General features: G+C 42.7%; 2 protein-coding genes across 2 annotated transcripts; both read left to right on the forward strand.

The window, feature by feature from the left end:
* The first annotated feature begins 3,270 nt into the window (after window positions 1-3,270).
* Window positions 3,271-6,272, forward strand: LOC138926307 (uncharacterized). The gene is made up of 2 exons (XM_070279993.1): window positions 3,271-4,951; window positions 5,191-6,272. The coding sequence occupies exons 1-2, from the start codon at window positions 3,271-3,273 to the stop codon at window positions 6,270-6,272; spliced, it is 2,763 nt and encodes a 920-aa protein (XP_070136094.1).
* A 1,394-nt stretch (window positions 6,273-7,666) lies between these two features.
* Window positions 7,667-8,494, forward strand: LOC138926308 (uncharacterized). Its single transcript, XM_070279994.1, has one exon. The coding sequence runs from the start codon at window positions 7,667-7,669 to the stop codon at window positions 8,492-8,494; it is 828 nt and encodes a 275-aa protein (XP_070136095.1).
* Window positions 8,495-17,057: the final 8,563 nt, after the last annotated feature.

The following is a 17,057-nucleotide window of genomic DNA, read 5'->3' on the forward strand; positions in this document are numbered from 1 at the left end:
ACACGAAAGTTGGGTCATTTCCGATCGTTCAGTTATATGGCAGCTATAGGATATAGTCGGCCGATCCTTATGAAATTTGGTACGTTGGATCAACTGACCAAAAAAGAATCTGTATTAAATTTCAGTCGTAGATTTCAGTCAGCATGTCGTAATGTTTTGCCAAAAATAGCACTCATGTCAAATTTGAACTCTCTAACTCTAAAAACACCAAAGTTATACCATTTCCGATCAATCAGTTATATGGCAGCTATAGGATATAGTCGGCCGATCCCGGTCGTTCCGACTTATATACTGCGTGCAAAGGAAAGAAGGGTGTGTGCAAAGTTTCAAGACGATAGCTTTAAAACTGAGAGACTAGTTCGCGTAGAAACAGACAGACAGACAGACGGACAGACGGACAGACGGACATGCTCATATCAACTCAGGAGGTGATCCTGATCAAGAATATATATACTTTATAGGGTCGGAGATGTCTCCTTCACTGCGTTGCACACTTTTGGACAAAATTATAATACCCTCTGCAAGGGTATAAAAACATAAATATTACATTTCATATTACATCTTATAAACTAGAAATACAAACTCATTAAAGTGAATGGCCAAATGTATTTTGACATAACATAATTTGTTAGAAAATTGATGTGAATTGCCAAAAATGTTAATAATGAAATATAAATTAATAAAAAATAATCTATTACCTTTTGTAATCGAGATGGAACAGATTTCACTAAAATTTTTAAGTGTTTCAAGGGAAATTTCCTTCCATAGTCCTTCGACTTCATCAATTGTCTCCTCTCCAGTTCTTGTTAAGTTTGGACTCCTCTTACGTTTTATGTAAGCCCACACATTCTCTATAATGTTAAGATCGGGACTTTGGGGTGGCCAATCTAAAGATTTTACTTCCAAGTCCCTCAAAAAATTGGTTACAATTTTTGCTTTTTTGTATTATCCTGCTACAGGATAAAGTCTTGCCCAATGAGTCTGTCGCCGGCAAGCAATGTGTGGTCATTCAGGATACGCAAATAGTGTCCTTGATTCATCGTCCCATTGATGGGGACCAAAACAGACACATCCCCAAAACATGTCACTGCCGCCACCATGTGGGATACGTTGAATTACAGGTCGCATTTTCTTGCGAATATTTTTGGGTAATCTGCAGTACATTTTATTTTTTGAACCATGGTACTTAAAAGAACTCTCATCGGTCCACAAAATTTGTTCCCAAAAAGATTGAGGCTTGTTAACATATGATTTGGCAAAGGCTAATCGTTTCAACTTATTTTTAGGTGAAATCAAAGGTATGGGACGGGCCACATAAGTAGCAAAGTTAGCCTCTTTCAATCTTTTTTCAACTGTTTTTCTACTAATTGAAATATCATAGTCTTTTTTACCTTCCATTGAAGCAGCTTTTGGTGTAATACGGACATAATCTTTAAATTTTCCAAGGATAAGACGATCTTGTCTAGTTTTGCGTGGTCGTCCTTTTCTGACTAAATTATCCGTCGAATTTGTCAGTTTATGTTTGTTAATTTGATAGTAAATTGTTTGTCGGGGTACTTTATAAAATATTCTCAGGCTCTGGACCGAAATACCTGCGTGGTACCTAATTACTATTTCGTTTCGGCTTAGCTCCCGCGTTTTACCCATATTATTATTAAAAACCGGTACAGATATTAGGAAAATTGACAAAAAAATGTATTAAAGGTGCTAACCGGTTTATAAGCTGGAGTAACAAATAAAAATAAACTGTCTTTAACGCGCCCTAAACAAATGAGAACTGATTGAATGCAATGTCAAAATATTTTTGTCCCCCCAAAAATGCATAATCTCTCACATCACGTGTCATAGCAAAGAAATTAATTTACTTATCAGTGCCACCTTTTGCACTCTAAAAGCTATAAATAGAATCTCTTACTGGAAAGTGAAATGGGTCCCGTAACTTTTACGTGTAGAGAGAGACACGCGATGGAATAAAGCTATACGCTGTGTCAAAATACTTATGTCCACGATTGTATATCGATAAGCTTAACGTCTAGCACTTTTTAAAATTACACGTAGCGTTGCTGGTAGCGTTTCATACCAAACGATTCCGGCCTGATCCCGGAAAACGCTCAGCATGGCTTTGCGGCTGAAACGGTTTGGCCGAGATTGGGATTGGGCCGGCTAGCCCAGGCCAGGATTTTTTTCATTTTGGGTTTTGAAAATATATCCACTTTTCATTTCCAGTGACAATGCAATGCAAAAACGAGAATTTCCAAGAGCATTTCGCAAGTCATTGGAAAAACTTTTGGAAAAAAACTCGCGAATAACGTTTAAGCAGTGTTCCCAGATGTCAAAAGATGCTACAAAAATATTTTACCAACAATTTTCGATCACTTTTGTTACCGATGATTAACAATGAAGTAAAACCCAGTTACATATGCATAGACCTGGTAAGACTGAAACTTATCAGTAAGAACGACTTATTGTAAATCATTTCTATTGAGTTTCGATATGGGCCGCAAACGAAATTTTGTTCTCCGCAATATTTGTTATTTTCCACGCGGGAAATAATGTTTCCGAGTGCAAAATTTGCAAATCAACGTTAGCTGGCGAGTACGTGTGCCACATGAAGCTGCATATGCAAACTAAGCATAAATCGAAGTACGAAGCTGAGATAGCTAACATTCAGGAAGACGAAGCGGCCGAAAAAAAAATTAAATTTGCAATAACGATGGGCAAAAATGAAGTGAAGGATGCGTGCATCGATTTGGTGACGATGGAAAAGCTTCCGTTGGCTATTTTTGATTCGGAGTGCTTCAAAACGCTAACGTCTCAAATATTTTCATATTTTCATCATGTTACAATAGATAGCAAAACTGCTCCCGCGGCATCCGGCAACGCCGGAGAAGCTGAACCGATAGTTTAAGCGGGTGTTGAATCTCTGTTAGCTCAGCCGGTAACCATGTGCCTAAGCTTTCTTTTATATTTGACACTCGAGGGAAGCGGACGAAAAGTGAGGACATATTAATATTTAAGTTTTGATTATGAATTGTACAACTTTTAATTTGCTAGGAATTTAAAGTGCTGCTATCGCAGAGTGGTTACCGACTGTACAGTACCACTGTTAGCCCTTGCTGCCCCGTTATAAATGAAGAAAACAATAAACAATTATCTACACGGGCGTCTTTACTCGGGCGGCGCTAAAAAACTTCGAATTCCCGCAACATTTCTTTAAATTCTTTTCTGGTGTATTCTTGGAGAATACTTGAATCAGAGAGCGAAATCAACATGGAGATGCCTACTGGATCCGGTGGAGAGGCAAGATTGGTGGCGACATGCTTCCTCTGTGAAGTGGAGGACGAGCACGTGACAGTTGGCTGTATTGGCGCCGGCTGCGTGAGCATGTGCCATCCTAAGTGTGCTGCTCTAGAGGATGGCGGCGTAGGATGGATCTGTCCAGAGTGTGACGTAGACGTCCAAGCACAGAACTTGAAGCACAGAACGTTGATCAGGACAGAAAAGCTGACCAGCCTGACGGCTGGGGACAACTACCACAGTTACTCAGGTGGCGACCAGATGAGGATCGAAACTAATGACGTCAACGAGGCCTCGAAGGAAGCGCAGGACCTGCAGACGGAGCTAAGGTTGTTGGAGGAAGAAGATCAGTTGCTGCAGTTGCGACAACAACTTCTACATAGGCGAAAGGCGCTCATGGGCAAGCTCCCAAGGGAGAGACTATCGGAGACTGGCCACGCAGAAAAGATGCCTGGAGCATCTAGTACACAGTACCAGAATGCTGGTACGGATACAATTGGTGAAGTTGCCGTTGTGGAAGGAAACGGCATTACGCAGAGAGCCCACGCTGGGCCCCCATGGCTCTTTTCTACCAGTGGGGAGGACAACTCAGCTGCTAGGGTCACTAAACCTGTGGGCAGACCATCGTACGAACAATTGACAGCGAGGAAGACTAGCGTGGCTGAGTTGGTGAAGTTTTCCGAAAGGCCGGAGGACTGGCCCTTATTCATCGCAACGTATGAACAGACGACGGAGCTATGCGGATTCACGGATGCCGAGAACCTAATGCGGCTTCGGCATGCGTTGGAAGGACCAGCCAAGAACGCAGTACAAAGTCTAATGCTGCATGCGGACTGTGTTCCGCAGATAATCGCCACGCTAAAAATGCGATTTGGGCGACCCGAAATTATCATTGACTTGTTATTGACAAGGATCAAACAATTTCCTCAAGTGAGGGAGAATAAGCTTGAAATGCTGGTTGACTTCTCGGTGGAGGTGCAAAATGTTTGTGCTACGATGAAAGCCTCCAAGTTGGACCAGTACTTAAACAACCCAGCGCTCACGCAGGAGCTAGTGAGCAAGTTGCCATCGATGGTGCAGACGTTTTGGGGAATGCACAAAGCCTCTCTAACAGTGTGTACGTTGGCAGAGTTTAGTACGTGGCTTTCGCAGATGGCAGAAGGAGCGAGCCATGTGATAGTCCCAAGTTCGTCTTCAAGATCGGAGAGAAGGGGCACGGTACGTACACACACTGTGCGCCAAGGCTGTCGGCTTTGCACCCGCAATTGCGGAACCCTGCAGGAGTGTCCAGCATTCCTGGAAATGACGACCCGCGATCGCTGGAATGCTACTCGACGGTGTGGCTTGTGCTGGAGATGTTTCCAGAGCCACAAGGTGGAAAGATGCGGCGTCCCCAATCCTTGCGGAATAGATGGATGCCTAGAACGTCATCATCCCCTGTTGCATCGCGGCAGCACGGCTCCCGTCCAAGCCAGGTGCCATGCACACCGACAAGAAGGTGTGGAAATGCTGTTCAGGGTATTGCCAGTGACTTTGTATGGAAATGGTAGGCAAGTCAACACGTATGCCTTCATCGACGACGGGTCATCTCTAACCTTGATCGACGCCCCATTGCTAGAAGACCTTGGAGTGAAGAGACAACCGCAGCCTCTATGTATGCAGTGGACTGCTGGCATACACCGGTATGAGGACAGCTCGGTCAGACTCGACTTAAGAATCTCCGGCATTGGCCAAACGAAGCAATACGATCTTCGCGACGTTCACTCGGTCCAGTCTCTTGATCTCCCGTCACAGTTCTTGGATATAACCCACCTGAAAGCACAGCACACACACCTTCGACATACGACTCAGCACAGCCCAGGCTCCTGATAGGTCTCAATAATTGCAAACTAGGGCGCGTGCTTCGCACCAAGGAAGGCACAACAGAAGAACCGATCGCTGAGAAGACCCGCCTGGGGTGGACGATTAAAGGAAGGAGCTCCAACAGTGTGGGTGATGACATAACCCCAAACTACCACGTGTTTCACATATGTGCATGTGAAGCTGACGAGAACAAGGAGATCTTGCGCCTGCTTGAGCAGTGCATGTGGTCGGACGGCGGCCCTAGACCGGAGATGAACAGCAAGAGCGTATCCAATGATGACCAGTTGGCTATACAGCAGCTGGAGATGAAAACGAGGCGTATAAATGGCCGATTTGGAACAGGTCTGCTTTGGAGGTATAAAGATGACAAGCTGCCGGATAGTTTACCAACAGCCCTAAAGCGGGCACGATGCCTGTACCAGAAACTGACTCGCGAGCCGGAGCTTGCGAAGGAAATTCGCCGACAGCTAGATGAGTACGTGAAAAAAGGATATGCACGGCCCATTACGTCGGAAGAAGCTGAGGAAAAGCCATATTGGTATCTACCTATCTTTCCCGTGCTAAACGTGAACAAGCCAGGAAAGATTCGCATAGTCTGGGATGCGGCTGCGAAGACGGAAGGGATCTCGCTGAACACAATGCTGCTGAAGGAACCTGACCAACTAGCGCAGTTGGTACCAATACTTCACAGGTTTAGAGAGAAACGAATTGCTATAGGCGGCGATATCGCCGAGATATTTCATCAGGTCAGGATACACACAGAAGATCAGAGATACCAACGCTTTGTATTTATAGACCCAAACACACAACGGAGAGAGAACTACGCCATGCAGGTAATGACGTTTGGGGCTAGTTGCTCCCCCAGCTGTGCCCAGTACGTGAAGAACAGAAATGCAGAGTCGTTCAAGAAGGAATACCCACGCGCTGTTAAGTGCATACTGGAGAATCACTATGTAGACGACATGCTGGACAGCGTCGACACGGAGGAAGAAGCTATAAGTCTCGCGCGTCAGGTCCACTACATTCATCTTCAGGGCGGATTCCTCATTCAAACTGGGTATCGAATTCCAGAGAAGTATTCAGCGCACTCGGCGAAGGAGCACCCACGCTAGTGAGACTAGACGAACCAACGGATGGACAGACCGAGAAGGTGCTGGGAATGTGGTGGGACACGAAAGAAGATCTCATCCGCTACCGTGTATCCTCACGATATCGCCATAAAGAACTTCTCCAAGGAAGGCAACGACCCACCAAACGAGAGTTTCTCAGTGTGTTGATGTCTATATATGATCCTTTAGGGCTCATATCCTTCTACGTCATGTATGCAAAAATAATATTTCAGGAAATATGGCGAAGTGGATGTACCTGGGATGAAGATGCCACATGAAGGAGTCGCTGATGGATTCAGAAGTAGAGATGCACTCCTTCGTGGACGCAAGCGAGAATGGATTTGTCGCCGTGAGTTATATACGATTTCAAAATGAGGCAGATATCCACTGCAGTCTACTGGGCAGCAAAACCAAGGTAGCCCTTCTGAGACCGACCTCCATACCAAGGCTTGAACTCATGTGAGCAGTGCTTGGACCGAGGCTAGCTCAAACTCTGGAGCTTTCACTGGGCGCGAAGCTTAGCACACGGACTTTCTGGACCGACTTGAGGACCGTGTTGAGTTGGCTGCGATCGGACCAGAGGAAGTACAAACAATTTGTAGCATTCCGTTTGATCGAGATTCTAGACGGTACTAGCGTCAAGGACTGGCGCTGGGTACCTTCCTCCGAGAACGTGGCGGACGACGCCACTAAGTGGAACAAAGGACCTGATTTCAATCGAGAAAGTCGTTGGTTGAATGAGCCGAGATTTCTTTGGCAAAAGAGGCAATTTCGGCCGCTGACAGAGGCGGAAGAAGGAGACGAGTCAGGAATGGAATTGAAGGCGCAATTCATCGGCGTATGTGACGGATTCACGGACGTAGGACGCGCGACCCTCATAGACTCCGAGCGGTTCTCAATCTGGACTCGTCTGCTATGGAGTACTGCGAGAACGGTATGGTGTATGAGGCGATGGAAGGCCAAGGCTCTTCAACGATCGGACATCGAAAATCAACCATCACAAGAAGATACCAGAGTCGCGGAGAGTCTTCTGTAGTCGTACGCTCAGGCGGAGTACTACCAGACGGAGACACGGTTAATCTTACAAGGAAAACCATTGAAGAAGAATAACCTACTATACAAGCTGGGGCCGTATATGGATTCCGATGGAGTATTAAAGCTGGATGAACGTGCCAAGATGATCAAGGGAAGCGACCGCGTTGTACTCCCCTGCGGCAGCCACATTACGCAGCTTATCATAAAGGAATTTCACCGAAGATTTCTGCACGCTAACCACGAGATGGTGGTCAACGAACTAACAAAAATTTTGGATACCAAAGCTGAGATCCACCCTTGCTCGGATACGACGCTCCTGCCAGCAATGCAAGAACCGACAGCCGGCCCCCAAACCACCGCGCATGGCGGAACTTCCCTATCCAAGAGTAGCAGCGTTTCATAGACCTTTCAGCTGCACGGGTGTAGACTACTTTGGGCCTCTGATAGTGCGGGTCAGACGCAGTTCAGAGAAACGATACGGCGTGCTCTTCACCTGCCTCTCTACAAGGGCAATACATCTAGAGGTAGCGTATTCATTAACAACTGACTCTTGTATTCTAGCGGTGCGCAGTTTTATGGCCCGACGAGGGTGCCCATTGGAACTCTGGAGCGACAACGGCACCAATTTTCAAGGAGCTTGCACGGAGTTGCGTAGGGCGTTCGAAGATGTGGACAAGGATCTACTCTCTCGCGAGTTCACTGGACCCCAGATGACATGGAAGTTCATTCCACCCGCATCTCCCCACATGGGTGGGGCATGGGAGCGCTTGGTGCGTTCCGTGAAGACGGCGTTGGAATCAATCCTCCTTGACAAACGACCATCGGATGAGTTGCTGAGAGCCGCTCTAATGGAGGCGGAGGCGATCGTCAACTCGCGACCCCTAACATATATCCCATTGGAAGATAAGAACGAAGAATCACTGACACCGAATCATTTCCTGCTTGGAAGCTCAACTGGAAGAGGACCGACGATGGAGCCCCTACCCGAAGAAGTGCAGCTCAAGAAGAGCTGGATGGAATCACAACAACTGGCGGACTCGTTCTGGAGGCGATGGCTTCAAGAATACCTGCCAGTGATCACTAGGCGGACCAAGTGGTGCGAAAAGGCTAAGCCTCTTGTAGAAAGGGATATCGTGTATGTGTGCGATCCCGGCAGCCGCGTAGCCAGTGGCCGAAAGGAAGAATCCTGAAGGTGAACCTTAGCTCGGACGGTCAAGTGAGGAGCGCCGCGGTGAGGACCCAATCTGGCGTTTATACAAGACCCGCGACGAAGCTGGCAGTTCTATCTATCGAGAGTAGTTTGGTAGATCCCTGGCGGAATATACAAGTGGGGAGTGTTACGATAGATAGCCAAACTGCTCCAGCGGCATCCGGCAACGCCGGAGATGCTGAACCGATAGTTTAAGCGGGTGTTGAATCTCTGTTAGCTCAGCCGGTAACCATGTGCCTAAGCTTTCTTTTCTATTTGACACTCGAGGGAAGCGGACGAAAAGTGAGGACATATTAATATTTAAGTTTTGATTATGAATTGTACAACTTTTAATTTGCTAGGAATTTAAAGTGCTGCTATCGCAGAGTGGTTACCGACTGTACCACTGTTAGCCCTTGCTGCCCCGTTTTCTTCTTAATGAATAAACAATTATCTACACGGGCGTCTTTACTCGGGCGGCGCTAAAAAACTTCGAATTCCCGCAACACATCATATTTGCATATTTGCGTGCATATTTTCAATCCAACATATTTTCAGACTGATACAGATGAAGCCAACTCAACCTCTAGCTTGACAGAGACCAATTTGCTTTCGCAAAATTCTCAGTCTTGCTCGCTCTTGACCGAGCTTTTAAGTAGCATTGAGGTCGATGCCGAAGAGGAAGCTGACGATGATGGGCAGCAGGAACTATTAAAAGGATATGCTGAAATTGATAGTTACAGCCCGAAGCCCATCAGCCTAGGCGCTGATATAATGCAGTACTGGAGTGAGAAGCAATTTCAGTACCCGAATTTATTTCAGCTTGCTAAGGTGGTGCTCGCGGTTCCAGGTACCCAAGTTAGCGTAGAGCGCGCCTTTTCTGCGCTTAAAATAATGCTAACCGACCAAAGGTGCAACTTGTCGAGCGAGTCGCTGTCAAAATTATTATTCTTAAAATTAAATAAAAATTATAAAAATACATAAAATTCATATTATGTCATAAATGAATAATAAATTGAAAATTAATGTACCTAATTGTTTTACTGGTTGATCATTATGATGATTATCATTATCATTGTTTTGGTAATTGTGTATATCTGCTGCTGCTGCTCTGTATGTAACAGTTGACCTTATATTAAATAATTGCAACAAACACAGGTAAAATGCATTTTTTTTACCTGTTGTAAAAAAAAAAAAAAAAAATTTGTAAATGTTGTTGTTGTCAATTATTGCTCTAGGGTCCCTTTATAAAGACATAGGACAATATTGGCAATATCCTTAAAGGATCAAAAGTTATTGCTTGGTGAGTTTTATTTTGATCAAAAAAAATAAAAATCACGAATAATCATTATTTTTGAGTTTTATTTTTTTTGTTCAAGCTTAATGATTATTTGTGATTTTTATTTTTTTCGATCAAAAATAATGTTTAACCATAGAAGAATAAATATAACAATTAAAAATTAAAAATCATCAAGGATATTCATAGTGTATCCTTAAAGGATAAAAACGTGCTAGTCAAGCTTGTTCTATGTTGATTGGAAGTGATTGATTTATTTATTTAACAAGAAAGCAAAGCTAACTTCGGGCGGAGCCGAAGTTTATATACCCTTGCAGCTATAACCGGATATATATCGCAAACATCGGATATAGTTGGCCGATCCTTATGATTACATCATAATAAAACCAATTAATTACAATAAAGAATCTAAATAAAAGTCCCAAGCTTCTATCTTCAAAAATTCGAAAGTTGATATTTCTACCAAATACCATTTCCGATCGTTCAGTTATATGTCAGCTATAAGATATAGTCAACCGATCGTTATGAAATTTGGTAGATCGGATTGACTGACCAAAAATAGAATGTGTACCAAGTGCCAGCTTTCTATCTTCAAAAACACGAAAGTTGGGTCATTTCCGATCGTTCAGTTATATGGAAGCTATAGGATATAGTCGGCCGATCCTAATGAAATTTTGTAGGTCGAATTAACTGACCAAAAATATAATCTGTACCAAGTTCCAGCTTTCTATCTTCAAAAACACGAAAGTTGGGTCATTTCCGATCGTTCAGTTGTATGGCAGCTATAGGATATAGTCGGCCGATCCTTACGAAATTTAGCATGTCGTATTATTTTGCCAAAAATAGCTCTCACCTAAAATTTGAACTCTCTAACTTTAAAAACACCAAAGTTATACCATTTCCGATCAATCAGTTATATGGCAGCTATAGGATATAGTCGGCCGATCCGGGCCGTTCCGACTTATATACTGCGTGCAAAGGAAAGAAGGGTGTGTGCAAAGTTTCAAGACGATAGCTTTAAAACTGAGAGACTAGTTTGCGTAGAAACAGACAGACGGACAGACAGACGGACAGACGGACAGACGGACAGACGGACAGACGGACAGACGGACATGCTCATATCTACTCAGGAGGTGATCCTGATCAAGAATATATATACTTTATAGGGTCGGAGATGTCTCCTTCACTGCGTTGCACACTTTTGACCAAAATTATAATACCCTCTGCAAGGGTATAAAAATAGCGACAATAATCATTATTTACGGTCCCTTTTTAAATCTATGACGGCGGTAACACTGATCATCCAGTTTATGGTGCTAAGCAGTGTCTATTGATATGCGAAGCTAAAGCTCTCGATAGCGGAGAGGGCGGCCCGACCTAGTGATTTCTAAGCTAAAGCTCTTTTAAAATAGGCCCGTTGAAGTCGAGCGGCAGAGAAAGAGTCTGCTTGCGTCCAACTAAGGCGATATATCCATACTTTAGCTTAATAAATAAACTTTAACTAATTTAGCGGCTGCTGCCTGACCCGACAATTATATGTACATATGTCTGTATATAAATAAATGTTTGACTGCACTAAACTTAACTTTTTGATTGGCGAATAACTTGAAAGAAAGAACATCCCAAATATGAAGATGGATACGACCCAGGGACGGATACAGGACCCCCTCCGAAATCTCAGACTTTTTCAAATAAAACTCGCAAAGCGTTAATTAAAACGCTATTCAATGAAAAATCATAAGTTATAAATATTAAATTTGTCAAGCACAAATAAAACGGTACTTTTTGTTAGAGCCGAAGTGTTAAATTATTCAACATTTTTGGATCGGACCCCCACCGAAATTTTTTACTGCATCCGTCCCTGATGGGACCCGAAGAAGTGCGACTACCACGGGATACTGGCTAGTGGAAACACATGCTATTCAAATGAATTCTCCCCATAATGACGAAGGGACAAAGAAGATGGAGAAACAGTAAAACATCTTCTTTGCCACTCCTCAGCCCTTCAATCTTTGGACAAAAACATCTGGGAAACAGATTCATCATCGACATCTGAGAGGTGTCAGTCCCAAATTCCAACAGGGTACAGAAATTTACCGAAGCCTCAGGGTGAGCGAACTGCAGACCGAGTTGTCTTTAGAATACGGGAAGAGGAAATCCTAACCACAGTATCTCAAGGGACCCAATACGGTCTCAGTGTGTCAGCTTTCAAAGAGTTGCCCTGCAGGATCCGGAACTTCTTGTAATCTGTATCTGGTGGAAGTAATGAATGACAGGCAGGGATAATCTAACAATAAGAGGGATGTGGTCTGAGCTTAGGTCGTGGGTGCAAAGACCGAAGTCAAGGCACGATGGTGTCACAGAACTCCCGTCAAGAAAATAAGTTAAAGTTATAAGTTAAATAAGATAGGTGTTAAAACTTGAACGGGTCTTAGGTTTTCAGCCTCCATCAGTACGTTGCCCCTTCTATCCGTTGCAAAACTTCATAAGCGATGTTTTGCGTTAAAATCTCCACCAACAAGGAACTTCTCTCCTACCTCATCCAACAGTTTACAAAAACCTTCAATAGTCCAAGAAAGGGCTGTTGAAAGATAATTTATATCTCGCCCGAAACAGTTCTGGCCATTTGTTCGAGATGATGATAGTAAAGAGATGATCTAATCAGCCCAGCGGCTCCACTTTTGGAATGGGGAATATTGAAATATTCGTTGAAGCTGCAATACCTACGCGCCAGCAGCAGGATTTCAAAGATTAAAATTATTACAATGTCATGATTTCTGAGGATGAGAGAGCCTTGAGAGACCTATTCATTAATAATTATGTGATTAAAGACGGCAATTTTGCTTTCTTTTGGCACCATGGTTGATGTGGTCGCCATTGCTGGGGAGAGCTTCTGTACAATGCTGCGTAGGTCCATCAGCATATCAATTATTCTGAATAAGTGGGGACAGTGGTGATTTGAGAACGATGCGTTTGACCAAGGAATTGTTTGGCGCCGAAAGTTAAAAATTCTTCCTTCATAGACGGCATAGACTGTTGCGAGCGATTTTGGGAGCGTTGTATGAGAGTAAGGTAAAAAGGACTCCGTTCAGCCTGGCAGAAGGATAACCCTGGTCTTACAATGTTTTTGGGAATGAAGGAGCTACTATAAGAGCTCTTTATGGTAGAGAAAAATGTGGCTACCTTGCTAAGAGCTTTTTCATTTTAACTCGACAGGATTTGTCATAAGCGGACTGATTGTCACCACAGTTCACAGCAAAGATCGTTGACAGTTTTAGCTTAGCAGGAGAAAAGTAGTAGAAAAGCCAGTAAAATGACTATCGCCACGGCGGCCGCAAGTTGGTTGTTAGAGCAGTAGTGTGGTAAAAGACTATTAGACTTCTGTTCAATACGGACCTTCTGCCTGCCGATAATATTAATTTTAAATATGTCCATTATCTTTTGCGATTTTTTAAGGGCCACAAGCCACACATTAAACTTAAGGTCCTCTGAAGGTAAGTTGCGACCTGGCTTTCCGTCCTAGTGGGTTGTAAATGTAGATCACTTGATGATGTCGTCAAAACAACATTGATTCTTGTCACCTGAGTAGAAACTAGTTGACTAAAAATAAAGTCCTTTGGAGTAGTACGAGTAAGATTTTTAATAACGACTTTAAACGTAGCTTTGTGCGTTTAGGCTATGTTTAAATGGAGCTTTGGCGATTGAGCGGTGAGAATTAAAATCTTTGGGAAAGATCCCAACTGTCCCCCATCGAGCAAGATTAAGTTCGATTAGGTTTTTAACTAGTCGGTCAACCATTGTCGGTCAAATATTGCTCCTCCCAAGGATATGTCATCATTGTTCAAGTATTAACTTCAAGTCATATTGGTTAAGTCTCGTTTCCCGCCTTGAAGAGAGTCTTCGCCTATGTGTAAAAATGTTGACACCGCCTCCGTCGCGAGGGCATTGTCAAACTAGGAAACTAGTTAAAGCAACTCAGCAGCACCTTTGAGCGGACTTACAATGACATAGAGTATGATGATACCACCGAATGGTACGCAGAGCGCAGAAAATAATTATTTGACATAGACCAGATTGTCTAAAAATTATTCTAACTGTAAAATGAACAAACCAGCGAATAATTTTGGCTAACTAACTAACTTGACTCCCAGCTATGGGCCCATGGGCCTTCTCTTCTTCGCGTCCTAAAGAATGACTGACCTATCCTCTTTGGGGCCGAAAAGGCAACGATCGAACTTCACGCCAGAACCTTTTTGAATATTGCTCCTCCCAAGGATATGTCATCATTGTTCAAGTATTAACTTCAAGTCATATTGGTTAAGTCTCGTTTTCCGCCTTGAAGAGAGTCTTTGCCTATGTGTAAAAATGTTGACAACGCCTCCGTCGCGAGGGCATTTTTGTCTAGGACGTAGAGTCTGTTGTTGCGCGACGTTCAGCGTACTGAGTTTAAGGAAGACATAAGCTTGCTGAAATCGCGCAGATTGGTTCATCCCTTAAGCAGCCTTGCCTCACTTGCTCTCATTGCACATTATGCTGGCTTGCTTCACGTCGATGGACGACTGCGGAACTCAGCCTTGGATTTTTATGGACGCCGTCCCATCGAAAGTCTCGGAATGAAGCCCCATCAAATATTACGTGAGTATATTATCAGCTTCCATACGAATTATTGAACGGAACGATGCTTTCGCCAACACATGTTCATGTAATTGAATGCTAAAGAACTCAAGATGATCGTAATTATGTTTGGGGCAAAAGGAGTTGATTTTTCCTTATCACTGTATTTTGTTTAATGAGTTGAATTAGGTGAGAAATTTTAAACCTAAGACTCAAGTTAATCGGAATAATGTGTACGGTAAAATGAGTTGATCTCTGTGATTTATTGAGTAATTTTAGTTAAATGAAAATGTTCGCGTATCAGTAAATCAAGAAAAGAGTGAGTTTTGCAGTTGTTTGCTAAGCCCAGACAGATATGGTCGGACAATTATGTGGGTGCTAAAAATGAAATAATAGAGTTGAAGTGACGATTCCTCAGCCAGGATGTTTTTCTCCCAAAAAATCGATGTCTCAGCAAGAAGGCATTGACGGCGACCCACCATCGAGAATGTGGCGTAAGTCTGGAAGCAGTATTAACGGCAGGAGCAGAATCCAGAAGGATTAACGGGGGCACCAAACAGTATATAACGAGGCCCGTTGGAGCGAATCGGGACGAGTCTTTTCAAGAATAGCCTTTAAAGAGTCCGACATTTAAATGATAGAGCGTTTCTAAAAGAAGCTGGTAGTTTGAGCTGATGGACCGCCTCTGAAGAGTCCTTGAGAACAAGGAATAATTTATATTTTGATCAAGAGGCCTCTAAATAAAGGTTTTATAAGGTATTTATGGTATTTTTATTAGTTCGTTAAAATATAAAAAGCACAATATAAAACTAAATCTCTTATGTTTAAGATCCCACTTTTAAAGAGGTTTCATTAAAAAAAAGCCCTTTATTTCTATATTTATACCCTTGCAGAGAGTATTATAATTTTGTCCAAAAGTATGCAACGCACTGAAGGAGACATCTCCGACCCTATAATGTGTATATATTTTTGATCATGATCACCTCCTGAGTTGATATGAGCATGTCCGTCTGTCCGTCTGTCTGTCTGTCCGTTTCTACGCGAACTAGTCTGTCAGTTTTAAAGCTATCGTCTTGAAACTTTGCACACACCGACTATATCCTATAGCTGCCATATAACTGATTGATCGGAAATGGTATATCTTTGGTGTTTTTAGAGTAATTTCAAATTCAAATTTGAGTTCAAATTTTACATGAGTGCTACTTTTGGCAAAAAAATACGACATGCCAAATTTTATAAGGATCGGCCGACTATATCTTATAGCTGCCTTATAACTGAACGATTGAAAATGACCCAACGTGTTTTTGAAGATAGAAAGATGAAACTTAGTACATATTCTATTTTTGATCAGTTAATCCAACCTACCAAATTTCATTAGAATCGGCCGACTATATCCTATAGCTGCCATATAACTGAACGATCGGAAATGGTATTTGGTAGAAATATGAACCTTCGTATTTTTGAAGATAGGAGCTTGGGACTTTTTTTTAGATTTTTTTATGTAATTTATTGGTTTTATTATGATGTATATGATGTATATATGATTATAACTATATCCGATGTTTGCGATGTATATCCGGTTTTAACTGCAAGGGTATATCAACTTCGGCTCCGCCCGAAGTTAGCTTTCCTTTCTTGTTTTAAATTAAATCTACAATAACTCTTGTAATCCGCACCTATTGTTACAGTATACCCTATTAATTGGCTTGACTCAGTTCCATTGCTCCTCTGACTTACTCATATAGTTTATTGGCTGCTGCTGGTAAGGCTCCGACTCTGTCAAGATACTTCCTATAATTATAGAGAATGTGTTATAAATCACATTATATAATACACATTATGGCCTGCTCCTGGCCAGTTATGGCAGTCTGGTCTTTCCTTCTGCCCGATCTGTGAGGTACTTTTAAGGGGTTATATACCTTCTTTGTCGAAGAAAATGAGCAAAGTTCGGATTTTTTTTTAGGTATGTAGCAATTATTTAATTACAGGGACGTTTTAATTTTTTGATAGTACACTTTATTAACAATGTTTGTGCAAAATTTGGTGGAAAAATATTAAATAGTTTTTAAGGGGTGGCTGTTTCCCTTAGAGGCCTTTTTTTTTCGTCGTCCCAGATCATCCCGAAAAGCCTATGAGTGTGAATCTCTAGCTTGGTCCTGAGCATTTCGTCCTTTCGTATTTAATGTGTCAAAGGAACGAGTCACCTTGGGTCTTATTATTTCTTCGTCCCTATCGTAGTTCAATGTCCTATCCGAATGGTAGTTGGATATTATCCATAGCAGATATTCCGGACTGTCTACCTGCCGGAGTGTTACCAATTGCGTGAACCGTTGCTTTCGGAAACCGTACTTATATATAACCGTAATATCTCAGTAGTGATGTTCATCTGAAGGACTTCTCCTATCGTATGCAGGAGATATATGGGCCTATGTGGAGTTGGTCTCTTTCGGCAGGAGAATGGGGTTCAGAATTTGTTTTTGGGAAAATCATTCGGATTTTTCTCACATGCTTTCTGGACAACGGATGAAACGGATGCTCTGGATCGTTTTTCTGGAACTCTCAATACGGAGTACACCGAGATCACAACGATCCGTACCAAAAAACTTTCTGGTTTTCTTAAAGGACTAAATTGAGATGAAAATCTCACCTCCCT

This window comes from Drosophila bipectinata, chromosome 3L, assembly GCF_030179905.1.
Source record: "Drosophila bipectinata strain 14024-0381.07 chromosome 3L, DbipHiC1v2, whole genome shotgun sequence".
Classification (NCBI taxonomy): Eukaryota; Metazoa; Arthropoda; class Insecta; order Diptera; family Drosophilidae; genus Drosophila; species Drosophila bipectinata.